This window comes from Dunckerocampus dactyliophorus, chromosome 16, assembly GCF_027744805.1.
Source record: "Dunckerocampus dactyliophorus isolate RoL2022-P2 chromosome 16, RoL_Ddac_1.1, whole genome shotgun sequence".
In the NCBI taxonomy this organism is placed as follows: domain Eukaryota; kingdom Metazoa; phylum Chordata; class Actinopteri; order Syngnathiformes; family Syngnathidae; genus Dunckerocampus; species Dunckerocampus dactyliophorus.
In genome coordinates this window covers 12,871,224-12,898,959 of record NC_072834.1, presented here as the reverse complement: position 1 = coordinate 12,898,959, position 27,736 = coordinate 12,871,224, and the positions used below count along the sequence as shown (strand labels likewise).

The following is a 27,736-nucleotide window of genomic DNA, read 5'->3' as shown; positions in this document are numbered from 1 at the left end:
AATATATATGCGTATATATTACTTTTAAATTTAAAGTAAGTAAACACCTATTAATTACAATGGAACCTTGGTTAGCGTCATTAATTCGTTCCAGGTCGGACTCTATGACATGCAGAAAAAAATCCAAATGCATATAAATACATACAAATGATGAATGACAGGGATAAATGAACATTTAAGGTTACTTTTACCTTCATTGAAGATGTGATTTTTGATGCAACTGAAAACAGGAAGTTGGTGGTTGATCTCGCTGCCACACGTCTTTGGGAATAGTCACGTCTTCAGTGAAGGTAAAAGTAACATTAAATGTTAATTTATCCCTTTGATTCTTCATTTATATGCAGTTAGAATTGTTTTATGCATGTAAAACTATAATTGCAAAACTATAAAAACATGTTTTGGAAGGATGTTTTGTGATAAAAAAAATACATTAAGAACACAGCTGGATTCAAGCAGTGTATTAGTAATTCAACAAGACGTGCGCCATATTGTATGCTAACCAAATGCATACAAACAGGCAAAATTGTGGTGTCACTTGTCAACATTAACCAAAAACCAGGCTAACTAGGGTGGACGCTAACTGAGGTTCCCAATGTGAGAATACACTTATTATAGTCAATATTCATACAATCAGATTTTATTAGTTTTCTACAGTGCTTTGGCTCATTTCTTGAAACAGCAATTACGTTCTCAAAACTATAAGATCATTTGGCCAAACAATTGTAAAGTTGAGCACAACACCATAGTCCGCCTGCAAAAGCTCACATCTCTCCAAAAACTGTTTCAAAGCTAATTCATTTCCCATATAAATAGTCAGTGCCACCAAAATGAAAAAATCCTTCTCATTTGCAATGGCTCTTCCTGAAACAGACAGGACTTTCTCAACACTCTTGGTTCTTTTAGCAAAATAACTTAAATGGTTCAGCACAACGCCATGGTTCACCTGCAAAAGCTCATCTCTCCCCCAAAACAGTTCACTTGTGTCAAACATCAATTCCTTTCCCATATAAATTTTAAGTGCCCCCAAAACACATCGTCCCTTTGGAATTGTGTAAGCACTGCAAGTCAAAATGTTTCAATGTTTTGTGACTATGGCAGAGGGCCACTGAAATGACTTAGTCTTATGTCTTAGCCCAGTCCTTCATTGAGACTGGTTAGTGTGCTATTTTTGTTGACTGGCTAACAGATTACAATTGCGTATAAAACTGAAAAACATTTTGATTTTACGGTAACAGTCGCCTGCAAGGTTTGACATCACACATTGCACTCATACTGCCAAAGAAATTCTACTATTTTTATTCACACACATAAAACTTCACCTACAGTGTTGTAAATAAAACACTTCTTCACTGGGTGCTGTCCTCACCCTCCTGGGTGTCTTCACACTCTGTCTCTTTTCACAAATTCTCATCCACATCACAGTGCGAGTTCTAGTTTCATCTGATTGTCAAATAATCAATTTATCCAATGTTTCAATAGATTCATATATGGTATGCACGGTATTACAGAAAATTCTTGTTTCGATTGTGCATATGATGACTTATACAATCAAATGATGCTGACATATTTGGAGAGAACAAATGTAGGCTAACTGTGCTAAATGTACGGTACCTGTACTTAATCATTTCCAAAGACGGACTTAGACATTGAGACATATACAAAGACATTTGCAATTTGATTAAATGAATGAGAAATTCAATTCTGTAGTGAACAACTGCCAAGTGGTTTAGAGGTTTGTCCATGTTATTTTGAGAACATGATTTCTTTTTGATGTGGATTAATTAATGGAATAACTAATAACAGGCAGTCCAGTACTTTAAAAAACTCTTTTGTTAAAAAAAAGGTGATTGGGATGGATGGCTGGCTTAATGTCACTTCAGAGGATTATTAAAATCTATCAAACCACATCCATATGCTGTCAATGTCAAAGACTATCCATCTATCCATCCATTTTCTATACCGCTTCTCCTTTTTAGGGTCGCGGGGGCATGCTGGAGCCTATCCCAGCATATAGACAAACAACCATTCACACTAGTCAAGCCGATATGTGACAGCTGGTGTCGCCCCCTCCAGCTCATTCGACACACTGCGGGTTCAAGGCACATATTCTGTGACAAAAAATAACCTGTCAATGACCTAATCTGGTTGTCAGCTGTTCAGATCCCTTTACTGTAAATCCATAGTCAACACTGCTGAATGTAACGCCTGTGCGTACTCTGTGAAGAGAAAGATTGAATGATATGAGTAGTTTATTTGTTGTTGTTTTTTAAAGCACTTCAATCCGAGAAGGCAAAGGTCCGTCCGTACCTTTGGGATTGTTGTGGAAGATGCAGTTGTTGGCGCATGAGTCCGGGTGCGAGTCCCAGAAGGAGGATGCGCAGCAGCAGAGGGGAGGAAGGTCCAGCTTCTTGCTGGACATCCGCTGCTTCAGTTGATCTCTCAGGGCATCAATGTACCTGCACACAAACAATATCTTAAGCGTTGCTGCATTCTACTCCCTCTCTTAAGAACTGTGGCAAAAATTCTCTGTTTCAAAAGGTTTTTTAGGTAATTTCATAGTGGTGTACAAATGCACTGCATCATACTTAGAGCTGTCTCAAGCAGCTAGAACACACCGGGTGCATGGTTGTGGGTGACGACAATGTAACCCACTGGATATCCTTCAGTTTTTTCTTTATATACAGATCATGGTTATTTATGATATTGTATATGTACATCAGTGGTGTCCAAAGTGCAGCTTGGGGGCAATTTCTGGCCCTCGACATATTGTAAAAATCAAATGAATTAATTATTAATGAGATAGTGTATATTCTTAGACATGAGACTAATTTGCTTTGTCACCTATAACACAAAAGATATTGATCTTTTGTTCAGATAGTTTATCATATATTAACACATAATACGCACTGAAATTGGTTTTAGTATCTTTAAATGTACACAATATATTTTAAAGTGGCCATAGTCCTTCTGTATGTGATCTTCGCAGGAAATTGAACACCCCTGACTTACATGTACCAAAAAGTTTAACCTCTCATTAGCTAAATAAAGTCACTGAAAGTATTGTGAGGGGCTAATGATAAACATACACATATCTATAATAAACAGTCACATTAATGCCTCTCCAACAGTGTCAATCAAAACTGAGCATTACTATTCTTGTGAAGGCAGAATGTGTGACATGCGCACGTGACACCTGACAGATTACCTAATGGTCACCTTCCCCTTCTGCGGCCTTTTCCTCCTCTCCAGCTTAGCGGCTCTCCCTTCCTCCTCCAGCTTCAGACGCTCCAGGACAAGCATCTCTCGCTCCTCTAGCCGCTGTCTGACCTCAGCGAGCTGCTGTGTTCGCTCCAGCCGGCTCTCCTCCTCCAGGCGAGCCTTTTCCTTCTCCGCTTTGATCCTTTGAGGGGCAAGAAGACGTAAACGTTTGAGCAGAGAAGTAAAAGTAAAAAGTAAAAGTAGTACAAGTAGCATACTAATAGTTACTGTGTATGCAAAAAGGTTATTTGGATTGGATTAATGAAAATACTTTATTACGTAATACTTATTACGCATCACTTTATTAAGCATCACAATATAAAACAGTCAATAAAACAATAATTTAGGTACACCTGCGCAATTCAATGAGACCCAATACAAGAGCTAATCAAAACTGCTGCAGTGAAAAGGAAAACTAAAGATGTATGGTGCAAATGTGACTACAACATACCTCACTTGACATATTCTGGGTTTATCTTGCGCATTCAAATGCACGAGTGGATGAGCACACAACTAAAGAACACAACTCCTAGTCGATATATTGGTTCCAGACGGTCTAATTAAACAGTCACCTTTGTGAATACTGTACAAAAAAAAAAGATAATTAGATTCGTGTGCACGGCGGAAGGATATGTAGTCGCATGTTGCTACACTGAGGAAGGAACTGGCTTTCATTCGTTTTAATTAACTTTTGTCCCTTCATTATGTCTCCAAGGCATGCGGCAGACTCTTCTGATGGCAATGTATCAAAGAAAAGGAACAAATGATAAAATGCTCAGAAAGCAGAGAAACGCCCAACAACATTGGCTGCATGCTCGGTCCAAGCTGATCAAATGCCATGACCATCATCAAGAATGAAGATGGTATTCTTGAACATGTGAAAGGATGTGCTTCTACGAAATGAACAGTGATAAATACGCAACATAGTGCTCTCATTATTGAGACGTCCTTCTACCAATAAGCCAGTCTCTCCCTCCTTTGCAACACCCCTTTCAGTGTGCAAGACCAAAAAAAAGTAAGGAGTGGTTGTCTGTATTTTATAACAGTTTGTTTAATTCTTGGATTTCATCCTTTTATTACTGTATTTTATATGTCCTTCATGTATTCAGGGTACAGTTCAAGTGACTTAGGTGGTCATTTAGGTCTAATTTGTGTATAAGTTGCAACTTTAACTAAAACTCGAGCTACATCACAGGAACAGAACGGAACTCCTACGCAGACCGAGGACCACCGTACTAAGTGCAATTTCTAATATTTTGACCCTCGCATGTAGCAACAATAATAAACTTATTGTTAAAATAAAAACCTCCCTGACAATCAATGTGTCAATCAAAGCTGAATGTTATTGTCTGGTACTGGATCCGACTAGATGTACCTAATGTTTTGGCCAGTCAGTGAATTTATGTGCACCACCACCACTACCACCACCAAAGCGGCAACAACAGTAACGCTCTTGTGGTCTCGTCACCTCGCTGTCTTCTTCAGGTGCTTCCTGTGCTGCTTGTTCTCTTTCACTCGCTCCCTCTCGGCACTCATGAAGTGGCGGCGCTGCATCAGGAACTGAGACAGACGCTGAAAGGGGAGACGTATACATATGAAAATGTACGGCATTGTGTGGATCATTTTTGAGATGCCAATACCTGTCTTCTCAATTCCTCCTGGTCCGGTAGAGGCCACAGCAGCTTCGGTACTCCGATGCTAGACTTGAGATCAGGCTCAGACTTCAGTGTGTCCGCATCCCGTTCACGTCCGCTGGTCTGAAACATCGCAACACATCATCATCTACCCCAGTGGTATCCAAACTTTTCTACCAAGGGATGAAAAATGAAAGGATGCGGGGTACACTTTGATACACTATGATATTTGTAAATAATTTTTTTTTTTATCGGGGATGCTGTGATTAGGGTTTTATGCTGCCAATTCCGATCATCTATGAGGGAAATCATGTGTTTGTTCAATGTTTGTTTTGGGTTTGGCATGCCTGCTCAGTGTGACGTAAAGTGGGCGGGGTATGCTCGCTACAGGCTGCATGCTGCAACAGTACGAGTCAGAGGTGATCGGTTTTTGTGATCAGTGTTGAAAGGCATTTATCAGCATATGCTGATCACGTGCTTTTTCACAGAAATAGGCCAATATTGATCGGTGGCCGATCGATTGGCACATCCCTATTTTTTACATTTTTAAAAAAAGGCTAAAAAACATTTTTATACTACTTACAAAAAGGTAGGGATTTTCAACTTTCAAGTGAATGAAGCTAAAATGCACTATAACCTTTACAGGTGCACATAGCTTTGTGTTACTATTAGTTATTAATATGTTTCAGTTATGAGAACATTTAAGCCTTTTCTCTTTACCGTGTGCGTTTTTGCTCTTTTTCTCCCCATTTTGCTGTTCCTTTAAAAACAAGATGCTTGCCTGCACTTTGGACACCCATGGCCCAACCAATACTGTGCAAACATCCTAGGCCACCACTACCTGTAGGCTCGTTGAGCATCGTAAAACAGTAAAATGTTTGGCTATGACTTGGCTATGATTGATTAGGGCTCTATTTAGAGATGCTCAATATTGCCTTTCTTACCAATATCGTCTAGCACTTCATTACCGATACCAATTTCAACCAATACCGAGCGAGACAGCAGCTCTTCCTTCAAACTAATGTTGTGAACTCAACACATTATGCTGCGATATGCAACACAAGCTATAAGAAAAGTGCCAAAACACTGCACATCACGTTCTTCCTGAGATGTGATATTAGATTAGAAGTACAGTTGTCCCGCACACTTCGTGGGTTCAAATTTTGCAGCTTCAATATACAGTATCACGGGTTGTCAGTAATGTTACTGTAATGTTCAGTGAGACACACAAGCACCAGACTTGATCGCCAGAACAACAGGCTTTTATTAGACTTGAATTATCTCATGAAGGGCACAATAATGCCAACTAAAATTTTCTAATAAAATCACGGACTACTGCTGTAGCCGTAACCCACAGCAAGCTGTAACTCAACCGACGTCACTTCCTGTCCGCCACTCACCCTGCTCCCCAATGGAAGACATTTAAATGGTTTATTTACTTTTATTATGTCTACTATATTAGGTAATACGAATATAAAGGTGGCCATAGGCATGTTGTTTCTTTTCTAGAGGTCTCTAATAATGTTAAAAATGTATTTAGAAGGTAATAAACTGGTTTGCTATGCTCTAACTACAAAAATATTACATTTATAAATAAGCAATAAGCAAAATCACTTATCATGGTCGGGTCTAGAACCAATTAACCGCGATAAACGAGGGATTACTGTATTAAAGGAACCAGTGCTTTATGTGACGTTCCCCATGACAGCTTGAACTTTTTTCTTAGTTTTAATGTTGTTTCCTGTTTTGTGCTCTTATTTTGGTTTTCTGTTCGGCGCAATGTGCAGCTGCTTTGCGGTCGAGGGAAAGCGCATGTGGCAGTACCTGTTTATCAGCAGTTAGCAGTCAGCACTACCATTTAGGTAAAGTCGCATACACGCAAAGAGCAAAACATAACACTTTGCAGTCATTGCAAATTGCATATTTACAATCTGAAGGCGCAACTAGGAATTAATTGCACAATGCGGACATACTGAGCTAGCAAGCTTGTTGCTCTGTGGAGGAGGTCTCATCTGTGCGATGATACCAATAATGTCAGAAAAAATGATGCCGATATGATCGGATATCTACTTTTTTTGCTGATTTCAGCTGACATTATCAGACATCCCTTGTTCCATTGCCATTAGCTTTTAGAGGGGCAGCTTTGTGAATGTTTACATTGTAGTTGTTTCTAATATTAAAAAAAAACAAAACATTTTTGTCGTAATTGTGTATTTAAAAAAATTTATAATACTTAGGCTAGGAAGAGGAATGGCTCTGATAATCACATATTTTTTTATTACAGTTTTTGTGTGTCTTGACACATGATTATGTACTCACAGAAGGTTTGTTATTTTATTTTTTAACCAAAACTGCTAGAATAAAAGGAAGTTACTTTAGAGATCTACTTTTAAGCAAGTCTTTAGGTTATTTTGAAGTTATTTGAAGAAAAGTGAAGTTCCAGGTATATATTTACACATGTCACAAGTCAAGTGATAAAGCAGAACATGAATCACAAAGTTTTGTGTATCATGTGAGTGAAGGTGGCCATTTATATGCTAAGAGGTTAAAAGAGTCATGTACATGCACATGCACACGCACCACAACACGTCTACTCCTGCTCACTGGGTGCCGGACAAGCGGGCATTTGTGTTCTTCTCTGAGGACCAGCAAATCATCTCCATCGTCTACATCTTCTTCTCGACCATCGTACTCCTCCTCTGCTTTCTGCTCCTCCCACGGGACGTCGGATTCAGCACTCTGTTGTTGGAAAACCAGAACTTTCAATCTTAAAAGGAAGAGTTTGCATGTTTTGTTTTGTTTTTTTAACACTCACATGTCTGGTTAGCGAGACGTTCCAGTTGTCTGAGGGAAGCTCTGATGTCATCTCGTCACATAGACCTGTCCCGCGGGCTGCCAGTCTGAGTCTGACCTGCCTCGCCCCGTCATGGAGCTGGAAACATCACAGAGATGCATTTATCATTGTCTCATTATTCCAAAAAAGCTCCCTCAAGGACACAATGTAACAATGCCTGACTACCTGGCTGGGATACACTGATAAGGACACTGCATAGGACTGACAAAGGACAGTAGCTGTGCAGTAATGACCAGTGTTTCCCCAAATATTCATTTATTTATTTGTGGTGGACTGCCACAAACACATTTGGTGCTACCTAGGTCATAAAGACACTATAATGGCACTGTCTGTGTAACTGGGCTTGTTAACACACCTCATACACACTTGGTCTGCCAGAGAATAAGAAGATGTGGAAGGAGGGATCAGTGTTGCCAATTTAGCGGCCTTGTTGCTCTACAGTGGAAACTCAGTTAGCGTCCGCCCAGGTTAGCATGTCTTTCTGTAAACGCTGAAAATGTATGCCACAATTTTGCCTTGGTTTGTGTGCAATATGGTGTGCGTCTTGTGGCGTTATTCAAACACTGCGTGAGTCCAACTGTATTCTTAATGTTTTGCTTTTTATTTGTAATCAGACAACGCCCTGGTTAGCATCCTGTTAGCTGGCTAACAAAATGGCAACCGGAACCGGAAGTCAGCCGCGTTACATCACCCATCAATGGTGTCATCAGCGGTTGACTCTTAAAAATGTTAACACAAATGACGCTTTTAGAGTTTTACATGCTTAAAACAATTCTAAACGCATATAAATGACAAATTAAAAGGGATAAATGAACATTTAAAGTTGCTTTCACCTTCATTGAAGACGTGACGGTTCCCAAAGACACGATGCAGCATCAACCACCACCACTTCATGGTTTCCCCTGAGTTATTTCTTGAATTAAAAAGTGTTTCTCACCTTCTTTTCCAAAATGCTAACACACGCACTATTGATGCACAAATGATAGCAAGTGTAGCTACCAACGTTAGCTATCACTGGATGTATCGCCTATCATTCTAGCAACATGAATGTAAATAATTGGTAAACTGTTGATCGCTTCTCAGACTGCTTTTGTGCATGTGTGTATGTGCCATGGACATGTACGTGAATACTAACGCTGTGAGTGACAGCTATGAATGACATTTTATTGGGGTGGAATGAAAATTTGCAACAATTTTTATGCAGTTTAATTTGAAATTGTGAAAAATATATTTTGACAGTTGTTTTTTTTTTTTTTGCACAATCTGTTCTTTTAAAGCACTATTTGTAACATGTGCTAGCCGGCCGTGGTGTTCCTATATTTTTTGGTTTCAAAAATTGCATACAGTCCCTTTAATGCTGGACATAAAGTCTATCATAACGTAACATAATCTAATACTGCATATTACGTATAATCTAATCTCATAATATAATAATGGAGTATTACTCTTCTCAATGAGAAGTTCCCTCCCCCATCTCAAATGTCACTTTTTCACAAAAAACAACAAAAAGCAATAGAAGAAAGTTAATTTGTACTTCTAAACATATTTGTTGTGCTTTTCATGTACTGTATTTACTCGCTGTTTTCCTACCATTTTTCCTCTCTCCTACATCGTCCATTACAATTGCATACAAATGCAACAGGACCAATTATGCAAATTAGATGATGACACAGATATATTGCAGTACTGTGAAAAACGCTTACTAAAGGCCCCCATTTGACAAAGAAAACAGAAATATGTGACTAACATCAGTACCAAAGCTTTAAGCATGCAACTAGAATCAGATATTTCCCCCAAAACAACTTAAAAATGTTAAAATGGGGGTTATGAGGCCTGTATATGCAAATGAATCACCCTCATTCTGGATGTTTAATGTTGGGTAGTTAATCGTTGAAGGATGTTCCCATTACATTTTTGTGACACATTAATGACGACATAAAAAAACAAACATCCCCATTAATGGCGTAGCTTAATGGGCAGAAGCTGTCATTCATATTTAGAAGCAATTCAAGGCAGAAAATCCAATTTAATAGACTTTTCACATACAGTATCTATCAAATATTTAGTATTTATTCGTAATGTACTGCCGCCATTCACATCTGCAGCTCAATAAATGAAAACATGGTACAAAAGTTATTTGGTTTGAGGAGTGCAGACGAATTAAAGGCTTAAGGAAGTTTTTGCAGTTCATTTGTTGTTTACAACCAGTAATTTACAATAATGAACTTTTGGACCATTTTTCAAATTGTACGAGTTGCTGAATGCGGGGTTTTATTAGCTGTAAGCTACAATCATCACAATTATAAAGAACTAAGATCATTGAAATATTTCACTCCATGGGTAGTGAATCTATAGAATGTAAGATTACTGAAGTAAATGTATTTTTCAAATCTTTTCTACTTTATTGAGCTCTATCTATATCGCGCTTATTTCGTAATGCAAGTTGACATTTACACTGGCATTTTTTTGTTTACATTATTTGTGTGTAGTTACGTCCACTGCCGCAGTTTTCTAAATATCATCACACCAGGCAGATAATTCTTTTATTTAAATCCTAGGATCCCAAAGTGGGGTACACCAATCGTCATGGGGGTATGTGAAAAAAAAATTAGCGCCTAACACTGACAATTACGAGTGCGCCCGAAGAAATGGAGCAGAAAGCAGGAAGGAGACAGACAGAGCGTGAAGTTGGAAATTGCTCTGTGCATCATATGAACAAATAACGGAGGTTTTTGCATTAAGAGTGTTTAATCTTGAAGATTTCATTCATATTGGTGTTCCAATCCCTGCACAGCACGGCGGTGAAAACTTGTCACTGAGAGTGGGGATTTCCGCTGAAAATTAAGCTTTATCGTTGGTATTTTAGTACTTTGAATACTGCTTTATCGTGGTCGTTAAACGTTCCACTTCAATTTGTTGTTAAAAATAAAATGCAGACTTAAACCATAGCTATTGTGAGTGGACAAAAAAAGTGAAGCTCAAATTCTACCCATTCAAACGGAAGGATGCCAACATAGAAGTGGAATAAAAGATACATAGGATGATTACGTATCTATTTTTCAGCGCTCATGTGAAACTATCAAAATATGACCATGATAAAAATTCATTAAGCAATTATGTTCAATATTTCAAGTGAATTAAGATAAAAAGGTTTATGTTTTTAAGTTCGCAGATGTAGGGTGTACATGGCTTCAGTCAAATGTCTGAAGGGGTATGCAGCTGTAAAAGGTTTGGGAATCACTGATTTAGGGGTATTCTGCGAAAGTGGCTCACCCACTCCAGGCTTTGTGCTCAAGATGCAACTCACCAAAACCTAAATTCCCCAAACAGAATTGAACGGTACTTCGACGGTGGTTATCAACTTACTTTCTCAAGTCCGTTTTTCAGCTTTGTGCTAAGTGCGTGCTCACATGAACAGGGGGCATTTGACGTCATATTATTCTATTTCTGCTGAAAAGAGAAGCGATCCCAGCCAATCTATTTTATACAATATGAGCAAGTAATTATTATGGAGAGTTGTGAGAAGTTCCCATCCCAAAGGATGATGAGTGCTAAAAGCAACACTGTCGCCGCCAATAGAGAGAGGGAGGACTGCTGACATGCCAGCATGCAGTGTGTGAACGTGCAAGTTAACACTCATTATAATACTAACTACACCCTATGGCACTTTCATAGCTGATTTGAAGCTGAAGGCCTGGTCATAACGTGGTCGGGACCAGGTTATGTGTTTAGTTACCATGGTGATACAGCTGCTTTAAAAGACAGCTACCTTCCCTGAACAGGCTAGTCCGGCTTTCCACTCAACACAGCTTGCTAACCCACTAAACTTGCGTCACAGAGTACCCCCTTAGATTATATCCTGCATCTGCTTGAAACTTTTGCCTCCTTTTAAAAGCACTGTTCACCAGTTAGTCAGCAAACAAATTGCTCTATAGCAAGGTAATGCTTGTACCTCTCTCGTGCCCGTCTCCCTTTGTGTCCAGGGGTGATGCTGTTTCGGGATTCTTCTGTCAACTTTCACCTGTAGTTTTAGAAGATGGTTTGATTATTTTTGTAAAGTAAATAAACATTTATGTCTAATGATGCGTTCACACTTGGAGTTCAGTACTCTGGTGCGGACCAAAATAAATAAAACACTTGGTGCCCACTTTAGTGTGCTTTTGGTTCTGCACTGTGTTTACACGAACCGTACTAGCAGAGCAAAAACTGAATCGACTTGTGTGAACGTACCCTTGCTGTCAGTCAAAATGATACTCATTACGAAGTTACCCCTGATTGCGCTTCCTGGTGTCGCCGCTTGCTGATGGCAGCCACACGATGGCGCACTTTCGCCTGAAACCTACGGAGTTTCTCTTCGCGCTCCCTCATCGTCTCTGCCTGGAGCTCATCAGTAAAAGAAGCCAAGTCCTAAGAAACAAAAACAGAAAGGTTATGGAATCATGCCACCACATCAGCGTTATTTATATGCAGTTTAACAGCACAAAAGTGTAAAATAAATTACAGGAAGACAGTCGGACCTTTAACTAACGGCTACTCGAGGGAGCCTGACAACAAGCTACTGTAGCTAACTTCAGAAGTCACTTACACACGGATGCTCCTCAAATTCCTGTCCGTCCTCCACCCAGGCGCCAACTGCCACCACCGCCTGGTTTCTCTCGGCCATCACCTGGTTGGTTCGGTGCTCTTGTCTGCGCCGTATCGGAGCTTTGTCCCGACCCTTTTTCGCCTGGCAACCAAACATGGTCGCGAATAACGCTTTCTCTGGGTGTACTCTGTTTGACGTTCTAGTTGTTTCAATGCACCAGTTTCGTTAGTTGAGTGTTAAATTTTAAATCTAATAAAAATTTGGAAAATAGAGAACTCACATTGTTTTACTTCCGTCAAATCGAAGTTAAACAGATTTGAGTTTCGCTCAGTTGGCGTTTATCCAACTCAGCGCAAGAGCGCACTACTGCCCCCTCTGGTGTGGAGGTTGGATGCATGTTTCGCTTTATGATGGTCATGACATCACACAAATACATTGTTGTTTACGTTTTTCTTTATTATAAAAAATATGATTTCCCCCCCCACATACAAACAAGAGTTTTAAGTGCATAGCTTCATATGTAAAGATTACTCTGAAGGTCGCTGGTTCTGACAAACTTGCGGACAACATCTGAGCTTGGAGATGGATCCAACTATTGAGAGGCAAACAAAACACATGGAATATTAACCTAAAAAAAGACTTGTATCTTTTGTGTATCCAGAAAGAGGAGTGACTCACATGTACAGACTTTCCAAGCCTGGTTAGCGTCGGCTTGAAGGTCTCCATGGTGACAGAGTCTGGGCCGATGACATCACTGAAACACTGATAGACAACAGCGGCAATGCAGTGGACTTGGCAGTGGTTCAGCACTAAAAGTAAAAGGAACACAAAGGAGAACCACAAAAGTCCATCAGATCTCTACAGAGACGACAATCTGAGAAATCCTTGTGATAGTACCTGCAGCTGGAAGTCCAGTAAGTATGTTGGGCTGCTCCAGTGACCGGCAGACTTGCGGCCCGCTGAAAGAGCCGGTGTGGAGGGAGCGCAGGAAAGGTGCTGAGCTGCCACAAAGGTAGTCAGCCGTCTTGTACTCTGCCATGCAGCTGTCTGACAGAACTGTTACATTCAGTTCTCTATGCTGGAGGCAGTCAAACACCTGCAGGAGCGAGAAAGACTCATCAGCCCAACACAATATAACATGCTGTATTATGCCAACACTACTACCACTACTACTGAGCATGTCTCCTTCACCTTTGTTTGTGCGATAAATAAAATAAGTTTATTTTTTTTTGTAAAGTGATAAATGACTGCGATTGGCTGGCAACCAGTCGAAGGTGTACCCTGCCTCTTGCCCAAAGTCAGCTGGGATAGGCTTCAGCATACCCCCGCGACCTTAGTGAGAACAAGCGGCATAGAAAATGGATGGATGGATAAATAAATGATAAAAATAAATAAATAAAATAAATCGCCTACTACCAATTAATGCCCCATCCTCTTCAGGCTTTAGGTAAATAAATGTCTTGGCTATAATTAACAGTATTTATGGTACTAGTATTTTTAAATGGAAAATGAACGATCAGTTGTAATGCACTTTTCTACCTTCAAGGTACTTCAAGTGCTTTGAGGTGGTTACCACATTTACGTACTGATGACGCAGCATCAGGGGCAACTGGGAGTTCAGTATCTTGCCCAAGGATACTTCAACATGGCCACGGGAGGACAGAGGATTGAACCAGCAACTTTCAGGTTGGGAGACCTGAGCCATGCCACCCATATGAAGCAGGAAGTGTCTTCTTTGTAATGTCTTAAAGGTTGAAAATGGGCTAAATGTACCTTTTCTGTCCACTGGAACTGCTGATCTTCTGCAACATAGCAGGTCAACTGGCAGATGAGAACCTGCCAAAGAAGCACACAAGCTGATTATTAATATTGTTGGATTAAAGCACTATACGTCTGAACGTGCACCCACAGATTCTGTTGCGTCCTCTTGTCCGCAATCCATTGTAAATCCAGCAATTAAGAAACAAGGCATTGTTAGCATATCTGCTAAATTGTGTTTACACTTGGACGCATTGTGCCTCTGCATTGTCCCACAATTTGCCTTGTTGATGTGTGTCATTTAGCTTGCACGCCTGAAAAGCGTGAAGACTAGTTTGTGCATAAATTACACATTTGGCAAGCAATTTGTGAACAGAAATCGTGCACATTGGCATGAAATGCCACGCTCCCGCATGACTTATTTACACCTAAGTCAAGTATTGTTTACATCTAGTGTATGACATAGTACGCGCGACGCACATTGTTCCCGCATGGGTATGCATTGTCACCACCACTTACCGGTCATGGCATTATTTGGTTGCGCTTTGTCCCACGTGAGGCCACGAGCAGGCATCACCCCTAGCTACATTAATTCCTCTATTTGCAAGGTACACACCTACAAGATGTTGAACCAGAGAATAAGCTATCATTGCAGAAAAGAAATGTATGTCTATATTATCTTGCAGCTGCAAAAAGAAAATGCAGGAAGAGCAGAAAGAAGGCAAAAACTAGAAGAAAGAAAGCATCGACAGTGTGGGAGAAAGAATTGCTGACAAGAAGACATCACTTAGGGCATTATTATAAAATTCCCCCCATACTTGCTCCAAGGGGTGATGGAAAAGTTAATCCATTCATATGAATGAGTAACAATTTGTTATGAACCGTCCACATTGTTTTCACATAGGTTGCGGCGCATTCACAATTAGCTCATGAAAATCAAGTGTGCCAAAAATTTTGAACATTTCAAAATTTTCTTTGCATGAAGACCACCACAGTTTACACATACTTCACACCTGATTACCGGTAAAACATTCACTCATTGGCACATAAAATTGCGTACCACTGCAGGGACAATATGCGTGCAAGTGTAAACGTTGCTTTAGCACAACTGTATACAAACCTTAAGGTCATTAAGATCCCTGCAGTACACCTGAAGGCAGCACACCCGATAGGGAACAAAGTGATCAATCAGGAGCCTACTCGGCAGCATCGGGCTATTATAAATAAGGTGCACAGTGGGTTTATCTTTATTAAATCACATGCAAACAACAGCAGGCTGCAAAACTACCTGAACACACACAAAACACACACACACACACACGCACGCACGCGCGCGCACACACACACACACACACACACACACAGCAGACTGTCAGGTTGTAAATCAGTGTTTTAGCAGTTTATGCATCAGCCGCGAGATTACCAGTGAGACATTTATCACGGGTGTCAGTGTTTCTGCTCCAACTTTTCCCATCATAAGTGAATGCTTTAGCTTTGCTCCAAGTATTCCATTTGCATTACCTACAGCAAAAAATTAAGATGGGAGTAGAGCTGTTTCATAAACAAATTTTCCTCACTCTAAGGTTGATAAAATGTCCAGCCAAACCAGCAACGTTAACTCACAGATGGGTCGTCCTTGTGTCGGTAGAAGACGCAGCCTGACTGATCGCCACTTTGACCAGTTCCAGCCCGATTCCTCTCGTTCCACACCGACGCGTGTCCCACTGCATCCCACTTTGCAGAGGTGAGAACGTACACAGACAGAAACCCTGCGAAGACAAGTCAACAGTGTTCCATCACGGCTCACATGGCGTGGGAGGCTTGTTTTGTCCGTGTTGACATGTGAGAGTGAAGCGTTGCATAAAAAGCATTGGGTACTTACTGGCAGCATTGTGGCCTACAGCGAGGAATAATTGAGAACATTGCAGCTTGTTTCCAGCCTGCAGAGCATCAGATACATCAGGAGCCCAATGCAGATGGACCTCTCTGATGAAAAGGGGAAAAAAACAGCTTTAGAAAGTAGCCTACATTTTAGGTACATCCAGTAGCCACAACATTAAACAGATCTGCACAACATGAATAGAACTGTATCAACAGATACACAATAATAATTAATAATGAATGTATTACATACATCTGACATACTCAAACCTGTTTGTAATATTTGCCCGCATGTCCCTAATGGTTAATCCCACTAAATGTATAAAAATCGATGCTTTAATGTAGCGAAGGACGTAAACATACTTTATGCTTACTCACTTCCGTCCTCATGCTTGTTAGCTAACCTCATTTACCTCTTCTCTTCCAGCTCTTTGCGGATTTGCGCGTCTTCCTCGTCTTCGTCAAGCTCCTCTTCGTCTTCCTCCACAGCCCGGGAATAAACAGACAGGACCTCGCCGAAAAACGTTGCCATTATCCGAGCGAAAAAAGCGACCAAGTTTTGCAAGAGACTCAGCTGCCGAGTAGCTGTAAACGAGGCAAACTTCCGGTTGTTTTCCGCATTCGATACATTTTCAAAATAAAACATTAATGCCCAGGGAAATATCATTGGTCTAACATGGAAATTTTAGGGTACCGTATCTACCTTATATACCATTACAAAATTTACCTATTCAACCATTCCAATATGTTAACGTTTAAATACACAAATACATCGAGCACAACTAGTAGTACGATCGTACGGACAAACCGGATGTACTTCCGGTTGTCTTCGGGAAGCTCTTCAAATGTAAATACTGTGGACAATACTATTAGACATTAAAATATGTACATATTAATTTGCCCAAACATTTTAACTGTTAAACACGCAGTTATGTACGACGTCGAGCCTAACCGTTTTAAACTATTATCGAAGTTATAAACCGGAAGTACTTTCGTTGTTTTCCGGACGTAAGGGACTTTTAAAATGAATTATTGAAGACTGTATATTTTTTTTAAGTCTACCCCATTGGAATATTTAAAATATTTGAATAAACCACACATTTTTAAAATAGAAATGCATCAGTCGTACCCGGTATTTTAGGACTTTACTATTAGCAGAAAACTAGTAGAAATAACATAATCAGCACATTTTCTAAGCACATTTGTGGTAGCATTTTGACCACTGTGTGCCGACAAGTGCAACAACAGTTGCTGTCCAGCAGCCCCCTGAGGAGGAAGCCTTCATGCATGAGTACAGCCTGTCCAATGTATTTCTGCTTGAGCCGTTCACTTAAAACGATAAATGATTTATGCCCACGTCTCTCCCGAGGATCCTCATGACATGTGCTTAGACATTGCACATATAGGAGATGAAATATGACAAACAATTAATGTAGGTGTGCTATTCTGGGCACATATGCCAATGGAGGGTGAACCTGACATGCTGCACGATGACGTGGCTATGATACATAATTAATACAGCAAAGTAGTGGGAGGCCAAACATAAACCAACTTGTGTTTGGTCAATACCATTGTACACTGCTCCCCAGGGGACGCTGGGGACGTGGGGGGACAAAACCAAAATGTGATGACATCAGCACAGCTATAAAATATTTCATTGTCAACAGAAAGTGTTCTGTGTTGCAAAGACAAATTAGATTCCAGGGAAAGGTCGGAGTGGAATGAAGTGTGCACTCTATTACCCGGGCGGTGCAATAATAATGTAAGGGGGAGGCCATAAAGTAACAGCAGAGAGGCTTCTTGTCACAAAATGGAGCAACATGCTAGGAGGAAGCTTCAGGGTGCTGTTAATATAATTGATGGCAGAGCGGGGAAGAAAAGAGAGCGGGTGGTGCATCCTAACAAACACCCAAGCCTCTGGGATCAAGATATCAAGAAACAAATATAAACAGCTGTTAAAAAAAAATCCAAGCTAGGACAGCCAGAGGACAAAAAAAATGCACACTGAGGACGCTCCATCTGTCTGTGGAATGATGATGCATCCTGCACTTCCTACTGTCAAGATGGCTGTCAGGACAGATGCAACATTGTGATGGATCAGTGCACGCTTCAGGTAGGTATGTACGGTACGTTGATGTAACACAAGGCGGCAAAAAACACCCTTTGAGACTTTTAGTCATACAGCAGAGCTTGACAATTTGTTTACTCAAAACTGAAAGTTGTCCCTTACATTTTGCTTAAAAGGTCCCCTCTAAGAAAGATTTTAAAGATGTTCCAGCGATGATATTTGTTCCAGGAGTTTATTTTATGAGCACCAAATGTAAAAAAAAAATCAATCAATTCTCCTCACTTGTTTGTGCCACTTTTGAGAGACAAGGCACTCAAATGTCCGATTTTTAAGTTGCGGCTTTTCGTGACGTCTCGATGGAAAACCTCCTTCCTGATGAACATGACACCACCTCTGACCGGCCCCATGTCAAATGAGCCCGCTCTGTGTATGCACCCTCTACTTTGTAATAAAAACCAACCAACTGCCAACCAACCGCCGGGCGACTACAGACACGGGAGCTTTAATTTTGATCATTTTGTTTTTCTTCAGATGTCCTTCAGGTTTGACACCCCTGATGGCCTGGCTAACTTCTGTTTTGTTCTGTGATGTTACAGCATTTTCCTAATGCAGTTGTTTTCGGGGTTGTGTACGTTTTTGGTATTTGTAGCATTTTTTTGTATATGTTTTTGATCCTGCAGCATTTATGTGATTGCAGCATATTTTAATTTCCAACGTTTTCAAGTTGCATTTGTTTTATGGTGTTTGTGTGGTTTTGGTTTTAGGTCATTTCTGTATTTGGAGTGTTTGGATGTTGTTTTCCATTTGCCCCCAGTCGACTACCATACATTTGTGACCCCAATGTACATGGATTATTCTCCTAAAAGGGGTACCAGAGAGGATGCCAGAACTCCGAGGGGCGTGACGCACAGACTACAGTGATTAGCAGCTATAAGCACATAAAAATATACTGCAAATGCATTAAATGAACAGGTGAAACTGTCAAATATTTTCTTCGGTTCTGTTGTGTATAAAGCACATCTGATGTCAATTTCAGCCTGTTTTGTGACATGCAAAACTTTGTCACAAAAATGATCAAATAAATAATACAAAATGGAACTTATGAACTGTTTCAGCTGCTGTGGTTCCCAAAGTATAACACCTCATTGTGCACCAAACGCATTTTTTTGCATTCAAAACATGTACATGACAAAACGCCGACAAAATGTGTAAGGAACCAGCGTAATCCACACACAACGTAACTCAAATTTAATCATGGAAGGCTGTTTCATCGGTGTGTCATATCAGTGACCTCACGAATGGACACAAATCCCCCAGGGACACACTCTGAAATCTTGCAGCCGTCTTCCCAGAACACTGGAAGCTGCAAAAAGGAGGTTTTTAAAAACACTGTAGACCGTTTCCAGATTATGAATGCCCACATGTCCCGACGATTTCGTCCACGTAGCGTACGCCATCAGGCCCAGCAAATGTAAACATGGGCGCTGTGACAACGGTAAAATTGCATCCAGACAGCGAAAAACACTGAGCTGAAAATAACTCTTTAAAGCTTCCAAAAGCCCGACTATCTTTGATAGTTCATCATCTTCAGCCTGTCATTACATAAAAAGATCAATGACACACACTTCTACACTATAAATGTCAATATAGAACCCAATAGAGTACTTGCAGAAGCTAGAAACAAGGCAGGCTCTGGGGATAATAAGCAGTGCCTGTAGAAGGGGGGTGGATTTAGGAACTGGGGCCCCTTCCCCGTTACACTGGTGTCATTGCGCCAGAAGATAATCGCACACACTAAACAGCCTTCATCACATCATAAACAGTGAGGGGGGGGGCAACGTGGAGACCTTTTGCACTCCCACGGCCGCGTGAGTGGATCTCTCCTGGCATTCCGCATCCTAGACCCCCCCAGCACCTTTGTACAACACAGAGCGAACACATGTATCCCACGCAGCAGCCGGGATCAGTTGCTTAGGAACAGCATTGTTCATTAAATGTGGGTGCCAGTGTGTGTGTGTGTGTGTGTGTGTGTAATGTGTGGGCTTTGTTCATGCATAGAACTTAGGTGTCATGTCAGTGTGCGTGTGCGTGTGTGTGTGTGTGTGTGTGTGTGTGTGTGTGAGCTAATGTGCAGGCGATGCTCACATCACAGCGTCTGAAGGGGATAACGATGATGGTGCTGTGCCCTCCACCCACTGGAGACGAGATCGATAGGAGTCATGATTACATAAATTGGAGGTTTAACAATAGAAACGAACAATGGTTCCCCAATGGGTTTTTTTCTTTCTCTTCCAAGAAAATATTTATCAAATTTGAGGGTTTAGTATAAATTAAAAAATATTTCATAATATGCACTTGAATCATGTGTAATTATGACGGATGGAAGCAACATTTAAATGACAGTAAAAATCATTTATTATCATTGATATTATTATTATCCATCCATCCGTCTTCTATGCCGCTTCTCCTCACTAGGGTTGCGGGGGTATGCTGGAGCCTATCCCAGCTGACTTCGGGCAGGAGGCGGGATACACCCTGGACTGGTTGCCAGCCAATTGCCTATTATTATGATTAATAATCATAAAAAACAACACTACACAAATAAAACAGTGTTGGACAGTTTATACTGGAATAATTTATTACAAAATTGTAACGGAAACACATAATTTGGGATTATTATAGCTGGAACCAACATTTAAACAAGAGTAAATAATAATAAATCTAATTAAATTTAAAACATTGTTGGGTAAATATCTAAAACTAAATAATTTACTACAACATTGTAATTGAAATACACTAGTCTCATCTGCATCTACTTTAGATGGACCAATGTTTGAATAAATGAGGAAAAAAATAAATAAAATTAACTCATAGTAACAATAATAATAACACTAATAATAATAACAATGATAACCAAATTAAAGTTAATAATTTACATAAAAACTTTGCTGGACAAGCGCTTAATACCGAAATAGTTTATTGGAAGAGCACAGCTCTCATCTGTATCTACTGTATGATAGATGGAACCCATGTTGAAACAAATGAGGGAACAAATAGATACAATTTATTTGTATGCTGGAGCCTATCCCAGCTTACTTTGGGCGAGAGGCGGGGTACATCCTGGACTGGTCGCCAGCGAATCGCAGGGCACATATAGACAAACAACCACTCACACTCACATTCATACCTATGGACAATTTAGAGTCTCCAATTAACCTAACATGCATGTTTTTGGAATGTGGGAGGAAACCGGAGTACCCGGAGAAAACCCACGCACGCACGAGGAGAACAGGCAAATTCCACACAGAGATGCTCAAACGGAGATTCAAACCCAGATCTTCCCAATCTCCTGACTGTGTGGCCAACATGCTAACCACTAGGCACCCGTGCAGCCAGAGCAACATTTAAATCACTCAATTAACAAAATCAAATAAAATAGGATAGAGGCAACAACGTTTATGGCAGGTGGTGGGAATATGTATAAATTCAAATACATATACAACATAATTCATCACGATCCGATGAGAGGCATGTACTGTCCCTCTAAAATTGCGCGAGGTGTTTTTCTTTTAATAGAATAACTTTGGGGGGCAAAAAAAGTCACAACATCCTATCCTTTAAGACTCCCTAACGTCTTACCTGCCTAACACTTTTAGTGATCCGCCTTTGTCATCAACATAAATAACGCAAATAACTGTTGTGTGATTTGTTTACCATCTGACCTGCTGCTCTATGACTATATGTTGCTGCGATACTGTATATTTTTCAAAGCGCTCCAGATTTCAAATACAGTAGCTGACGCTGTGAAGGAAAGTAATACTGCGCTATGTTGCACTGCCTCTTTGCAAGGGTGACAATGTGGGCAGGGTTCATTTTTCTCCTGTGCACTAACGAGGAAGCTGTGGGTTCTTTAGTGTGATTACAGAGTTTGCAGATATTTTACATCCCGTCACTGCTATAGCTCGAGTTCAAGCCCTATATAACAAGTCCACCTGAACGTGTAATGTTCATTTCCTGCACGACGTTTCATTTAGCTGAGGGAAAAATGTACAATTGTCATTTAAAACACACACACACACGCACACGCACGCAGGCAGGCACACTAATCCTCATGACAGCGTCATTAAGAAATACAATTCTTTCCCCTCTGCATGCCCCCATTCATTGCTTCCAAAAATCCATTTGCATCGCGCACCTAATGAACAAGCATAAAGCTGTGTGTGTGTGTGTGTGTGTGTGTGTGTGCATGTGTGGTAAACAGGCTTTTCTGCAATTAATTTGAATTCCGCTGACAGAGACTTGCAAGGAAAGTAGCCGTGTGTATGTGTGTGTGTGCGTACGTGCGTGTATGTGTGTGTGCGTGGCAGGAATATCAAGAGGAATGCTGCTGATGGCCACCAGCTTCACCGCACCTCCTTTGTGTGGTATGATATCAAAACAAACACACACACACACACTGATTAGACAACAATGTCCATCGATATATTGGTGCAGCCTGCAGAGTCTCAATGCTCCCCTTTTGGAGCCCTTGTCGGAGGACAAATAGTGTGAAAAATGGACTTTCACGGTCTTAATGAGGCTTTTTATAAGCGGAGGCCTTTAACATTCATCGAGGAGCCGTGCAAAATGCGTGAGACTCCCTAACACATCCGTCAAAGGTGTCACGAAGGACGGTGTCTGATTCCCATCACGTGTGAGACTCAAGTCACGTTTCCATACAGAAATGGTAGCTATGTTTGATTAATGGCCACCTGGACCCATTGGATACCTGAGAAGATGTTTCTCTCAGTGGTGAGGGGAGGAATGTTAATGGAAGGAATGCTGTTAACAGTTGGAGCCTTTCCCAGAAGATCCCAGACACATTTCAAGCACCATTTTTATGACAGGATATCTTCTCAATACACACTTCAGAAATTAAACTTGGATATACTTTATACTTATTGCAGCATAGATTTTCTATCAACACACAGCCATTATTGTCTAAATCGGTGGTTCTCAACTGGTTTGGCTACGGGACCCACCAATTGTGGACATTTTTCAACGTCTCAAATATCTTATATTTGAAAGGACTGTTTGCAAAACGGGCCGCACGGTGACCGAGCGTTTAGCATGTTGGCCACACAGTCAGGAAATCGGGAAGACCTGGGTTCGAATCTTCGCTTGGGCATCTCTGTGTGGAGTTTGCATGTTGCGTGGGTTTTCTCCGGGTATTCAGGTTTCCTCATACATTTAAAAAATATGAATGTTAGGTTAATTGGCGACTCTAAATTGTCCATAGGTATGAATGTGAGCGTGAATGGTTGTTTGTCTATACAGCATGTGCCCTGTGGTTGCACAATTCCATGCCCAAGAGGAATAATGCAATAACAATGGTGCTCGATACCAATGGTGCTCATACTAAATATTCCCTCCAAGGACACAATTTGGACATGTTCACTGTGAAGTGTACCCACTTGTGTTGCCAGATATTAAGACAATTATGAGTGGTAAATCTATCCTGCTATAGAAGATTTACACTGACTGCTCCGACGTACAGAGGAACCTCTGTTAGCATCCGCCCGGTTAGCGTGTTTTTTTGGTCGAAAAAGCCACAATTTTCCTTCGGTTTGTGTGCATTGTCTGGTTAGCGTACAATATGGCACGCGTACTGTCGCTGTTAGCATTACCGTCTGTTTCAGTTTAGAGTCAGACCTTCTGGAACGAATGAATGACACTAGCCAAGGAGAATTGTCCCATGAGGAGATATACTGTCCTAAAATGGTTGCTGAAATGTGAGGGCTGTCCTCACTTTTTTCAGATAATGTACGCTAAAGTTGATGACTTAATGACAACAAGCAACAAAATATTAGCTTTTTGAAAATTCGGCCCCCGAATCCAGTTTCACCTATCAACCTGAAATTGGCTGTCATGAGTAAAGCCACAAAGAACGCAAGAACCTACGCTTGAAAAGACACAGGAAGTCATGCAATTTCCGTTTGAAGCATCCGTCATCGGGTCATTGCAGCCATTTCCAAGTGTCCTTGAAAGGCAAACTAGTCCTACAGATTTTCTCTAATGGCTAACTAATTTGAACCACATATACTAGACAGATGGGCGATGCTAAATTGTAGAATATGTCACTGCTTGTGGGCGCAGCATGATGGCAAAATTGGATGACTCGCCGTAAAACACCAAGCTGATGATACTGATGTATTACAAGCCTTTTTACCTTTTTATCTGAGCGACATCACCTCACATCGTCGCAAGCAATCCCTGAAGCCTCATGTCAAGTGCATGTCGGCATGCACTGTAATTCAGCCATTCTCGTAAAAAACACCAAACAAGGTGATTTACATTTGGAATGTTTTGCTGACCTTGTGGGTGAGGGGGAGGCTCTGCTCTGTAAATCTGCTGCTGCATCCTCAACTCCTTAACGAGCTTAAAGACCTCGTTTATGTCCTCTCCATCACGAGCTACACTGCTGCTGCCCGGCCGTCTCCTGCTCTTGGATGTGCTACGCTGTAAATCCCTCAGAAGAGACGTTGACTTCAAGTGTCAGCCATCAGCCCTGCTGGCAGGACTGACAGCATCAGTACGACTAAAAGACGTCGTCACCTTCAACTACTCGGTTTACCAAACATTTTTGCACTTGTGATGTGTTCAGACAGCTTTCTTGTTTTAACCAGGCTACACAAGAAGGGACTTCAGTTAAGCCTGCTAGCTGTGATCATGTTTTCTTAGGTCCGCTCTATGTAATTAGTTTCATTCAAGTCATAAAATCACAGAACGCATCCAACAACTGTAAAGAACTGAATGTTATGTAAGGTCTGATGGCAACATACAGTACATCTCTATTAGTAGTGTTTATTAAATTACATATTAACTAGTTAACTCAAGCCTCTATCTGTTCTGTAGTACCACCTTTTGACACATGGGGCAATCCCAAGTCACATATACTGTACAACAAATCTGGAGTGCGTCAAAAGTCACATCAAAAGCATCCAAAATCTTGTCAAAATGATTTTAGGCTAATGGTATCAGATAGTCTCGCACCGTTTTGTCTGAAGGTGTGTTCTAATTTTAGGGCATTCTTGACCTGTTTGTGTCACAGCTGATCACGCTTACGAATAGAAAACAAACAACAACATACGAGCACTTTAAAGAAACACATAATAATGTAAGAAAGTAATATACTTACAAGAATAAAGCCCAAATATTATGAGAATAATGTCATAACATCAGAATACATTTGGAAATTAAATCAATTAATAATACAAAAATACAGTGGTTCCTTGGTTAACGTCCGCCCTGGTTAGTGCGTTTTTCGATTAACATCCAAAACTTTTACTAAAATTTGATCTTGGTTTGCGTTCACCCGTTTGCTTAGCGTCTGTTTTGTTTACGCCGCCATCTTGGATCATCACGGGCGCCATTTTAGAGCAACAGCGTTTGTTTATATCAGAGCTTTCTGCTGTCAGAGAGAGATACACAACGTATCGAGACAAGAGTGCAAGACCTCCAAATTTTACGGATTAAAGAGAAGACCGTCGTCATTTCAGAGGTATGTAATGCATACACATTGAGAATAGAGTGGGGAAGAAGGACAAAGTAGAAGACAAAAACTTGCCACTTCCATACAGAACCCGAGGAAAACTTGTTTTCATTATGTCATGTCAGACATGCCATGGCTGACTACATGCATGCATGTGAAGGTAACATTACTGTTGCCTAGCAACAAGGATACTACATATAACTTGTCTTTCAATATTTTTGGACTAATAATAGGCCATAGTCAACCACAAAACAGCGATCATTTATGAATGATTTTTTAAAAAAAACGCGATGTGTGGGGACCAATGTTTGAACTGCGACATAACAGGGGAATGACTGTATTGGAGTTTTCCCGATGGAAAATCAACTTCTGGACTACAGACAAAGATGTCGCACTATTAAAACACGTCCAATCAGAATGCGCTGATGTCATCCCAGTTATGCTGCCCACAGCCTCCAGGGGGCAGCACTATAGCCTTCAGTGAATTTCTTTCTTTACTCTGATAAATGTCTGTCGTGATGAATTAAAAGGTTAAAAAGTTAACCCTCATTTCATCTCATTGTTTAAAGAAACTTTAAACAAGATTATCCTGGCTTCTGAGATCGAAAGAACCATTTTGCTAATGGCAGATAATGTTTTGACAGCGCATGAATATTAAAACAAGCACCCTCCAACATCTGCCTATGGCTTTAAACTGGGCATGAATGGTCGCATGAATGTTTCAGCATGCACTTATCTTCAGTGAGTTCATCATAGTGGGACCTTCACACACTCCCAAGGCCATTCATTTTTCATGCCGCCCCGCTGGCAACGACTTAAGGGAACGACTAGGAAATGACTGTGAGAATCCTCCTCCGCGCTGTGTAATACCAACAAACAAGCTTGGCCTTCACATCCTGCATGTGCTTTCAAAAACACGTGACGATGAGTTGAATTTAAGTGCTGCAAAATAAATGAGCACAGGGACAGTACCTTGGTGTCCAACATTCTTATGCAACATCAACTTTGCAAATTCTGAAAGTGCTATAGTATGCTATGGTATAGTATGGTTTATTTGCTTCAAGTTAGCAAGTTACATTGTGGATTATCATGTTTACACTCGCGCAATTCAGCATGTTCGAAAAGGAGGAGGAAGGAGAGGTGGACAGATTGATCCAAATAGCAATATTATTGATTCCAGGGTAATATTGGTATTGGATTGATGCTAGAGTGATTAGATTGATATTTTTCAGTTCTCTTCTATGTTTACTTTCAAAATGATCCCTGTTTTTTTGTTGTGTTTTTATTGGTTATTAACTGTTATTTCCCTAATGTGAAAACTCCAGCCATCCATCTTCTATGCCGCTTACCCTCACGAGGTTCGCAGGTATGCTGGAGCCTATCCCAGTTGACTTTGGGCGAGAGGCGGGGTACACATACGGACAAACAACCAGTCATGCTCACGTTCACAATTTAGAGTCGGCAATTAACCTAACATGCATATTTTTGGAACGTGGGAGGAAACGCACGCACAGGGAGAACAGGCAAATTCCACATTCCATTCCAATTGATGCCCGACGGGGATTTGAACCCAGATCTTCCCGATCTCCTGACTGTGTGGCCAACATGCTAACCACTTGTTTGAATATATTTCCTATATTTATTTTAAATGTTATTTATTTTAAAATAAAGTTATCAGATAAATATAATTAGGCTTGTTCTCTAACACCTGTCTGTCAGTGAAGCACTGTGAGGCTCATGGCTGGTGAGGCATTGATCACAACAAAAAAAAAAGAGAATAATTCACTTTTGTAAAAAAAAAAAATATATATATATATATATATATTGTTTTCAAATTATTATTTTTTTTAATTAACTGAAAAACATTTGTGGTCTTAACTTCCATTTGTGTATGAAGTGTATGCGTCCTAGCCTTCTCCAGGAAAAGTTCTGATACTCCTTTGTTGTCTGATCACCTTCCGATGAGCTTAGATATATAATCCTCCATTCTGGCAGTCAAATTCATTCATTCTGATTAGCAGGAATAATGATGGCACACTTACTGTACATTAAAGACATTCCACGAGCTGTAGAAAGTCATGGTTTATAATAAATGTTTCTGCAACATTATATTATTAGCGACACGCTGAAAAACAACTGAAAAACAACCTCATCTTAGGTTTCTGCC

General features: G+C 40.5%; 2 protein-coding genes across 3 annotated transcripts; both read right to left on the bottom strand.

Moving 5' to 3' along the window:
* Positions 1–842: 842 nt before the first annotated feature.
* On the bottom strand, positions 843–12,669 carry ccdc15 (coiled-coil domain containing 15). The gene is made up of 10 exons (XM_054755395.1): positions 12,332–12,669; positions 12,016–12,153; positions 11,699–11,767; positions 7,708–7,824; positions 7,473–7,631; positions 4,899–5,015; positions 4,727–4,830; positions 3,206–3,400; positions 2,308–2,456; positions 843–2,216 (listed from the first exon to the last, which is right to left on the bottom strand). The coding sequence occupies exons 1-10, from the start codon at positions 12,485–12,487 to the stop codon at positions 2,167–2,169; spliced, it is 1,254 nt and encodes a 417-aa protein (XP_054611370.1). The 5' UTR covers positions 12,488–12,669; the 3' UTR covers positions 843–2,166.
* A 108-nt stretch (positions 12,670–12,777) lies between these two features.
* psmg1 (proteasome (prosome, macropain) assembly chaperone 1) lies at positions 12,778–16,917 on the bottom strand. Of its 2 annotated transcripts, XM_054754889.1 has the most exons (8): positions 16,384–16,917; positions 15,972–16,075; positions 15,713–15,858; positions 15,210–15,239; positions 14,105–14,167; positions 13,229–13,427; positions 13,010–13,140; positions 12,778–12,923 (listed from the first exon to the last, which is right to left on the bottom strand). In XM_054754889.1, the coding sequence occupies exons 1-8, from the start codon at positions 16,635–16,637 to the stop codon at positions 12,846–12,848; spliced, it is 1,005 nt and encodes a 334-aa protein (XP_054610864.1). In that variant the 5' UTR covers positions 16,638–16,917; the 3' UTR covers positions 12,778–12,845. The 2 variants fall into 2 exon arrangements, with proteins under 2 accessions (XP_054610864.1, XP_054610865.1); XM_054754890.1 differs by lacking the exon at positions 15,210–15,239 and having other exon boundaries at positions 16,384–16,911.
* Between the last annotated feature and the right edge of the window lie 10,819 nt (positions 16,918–27,736).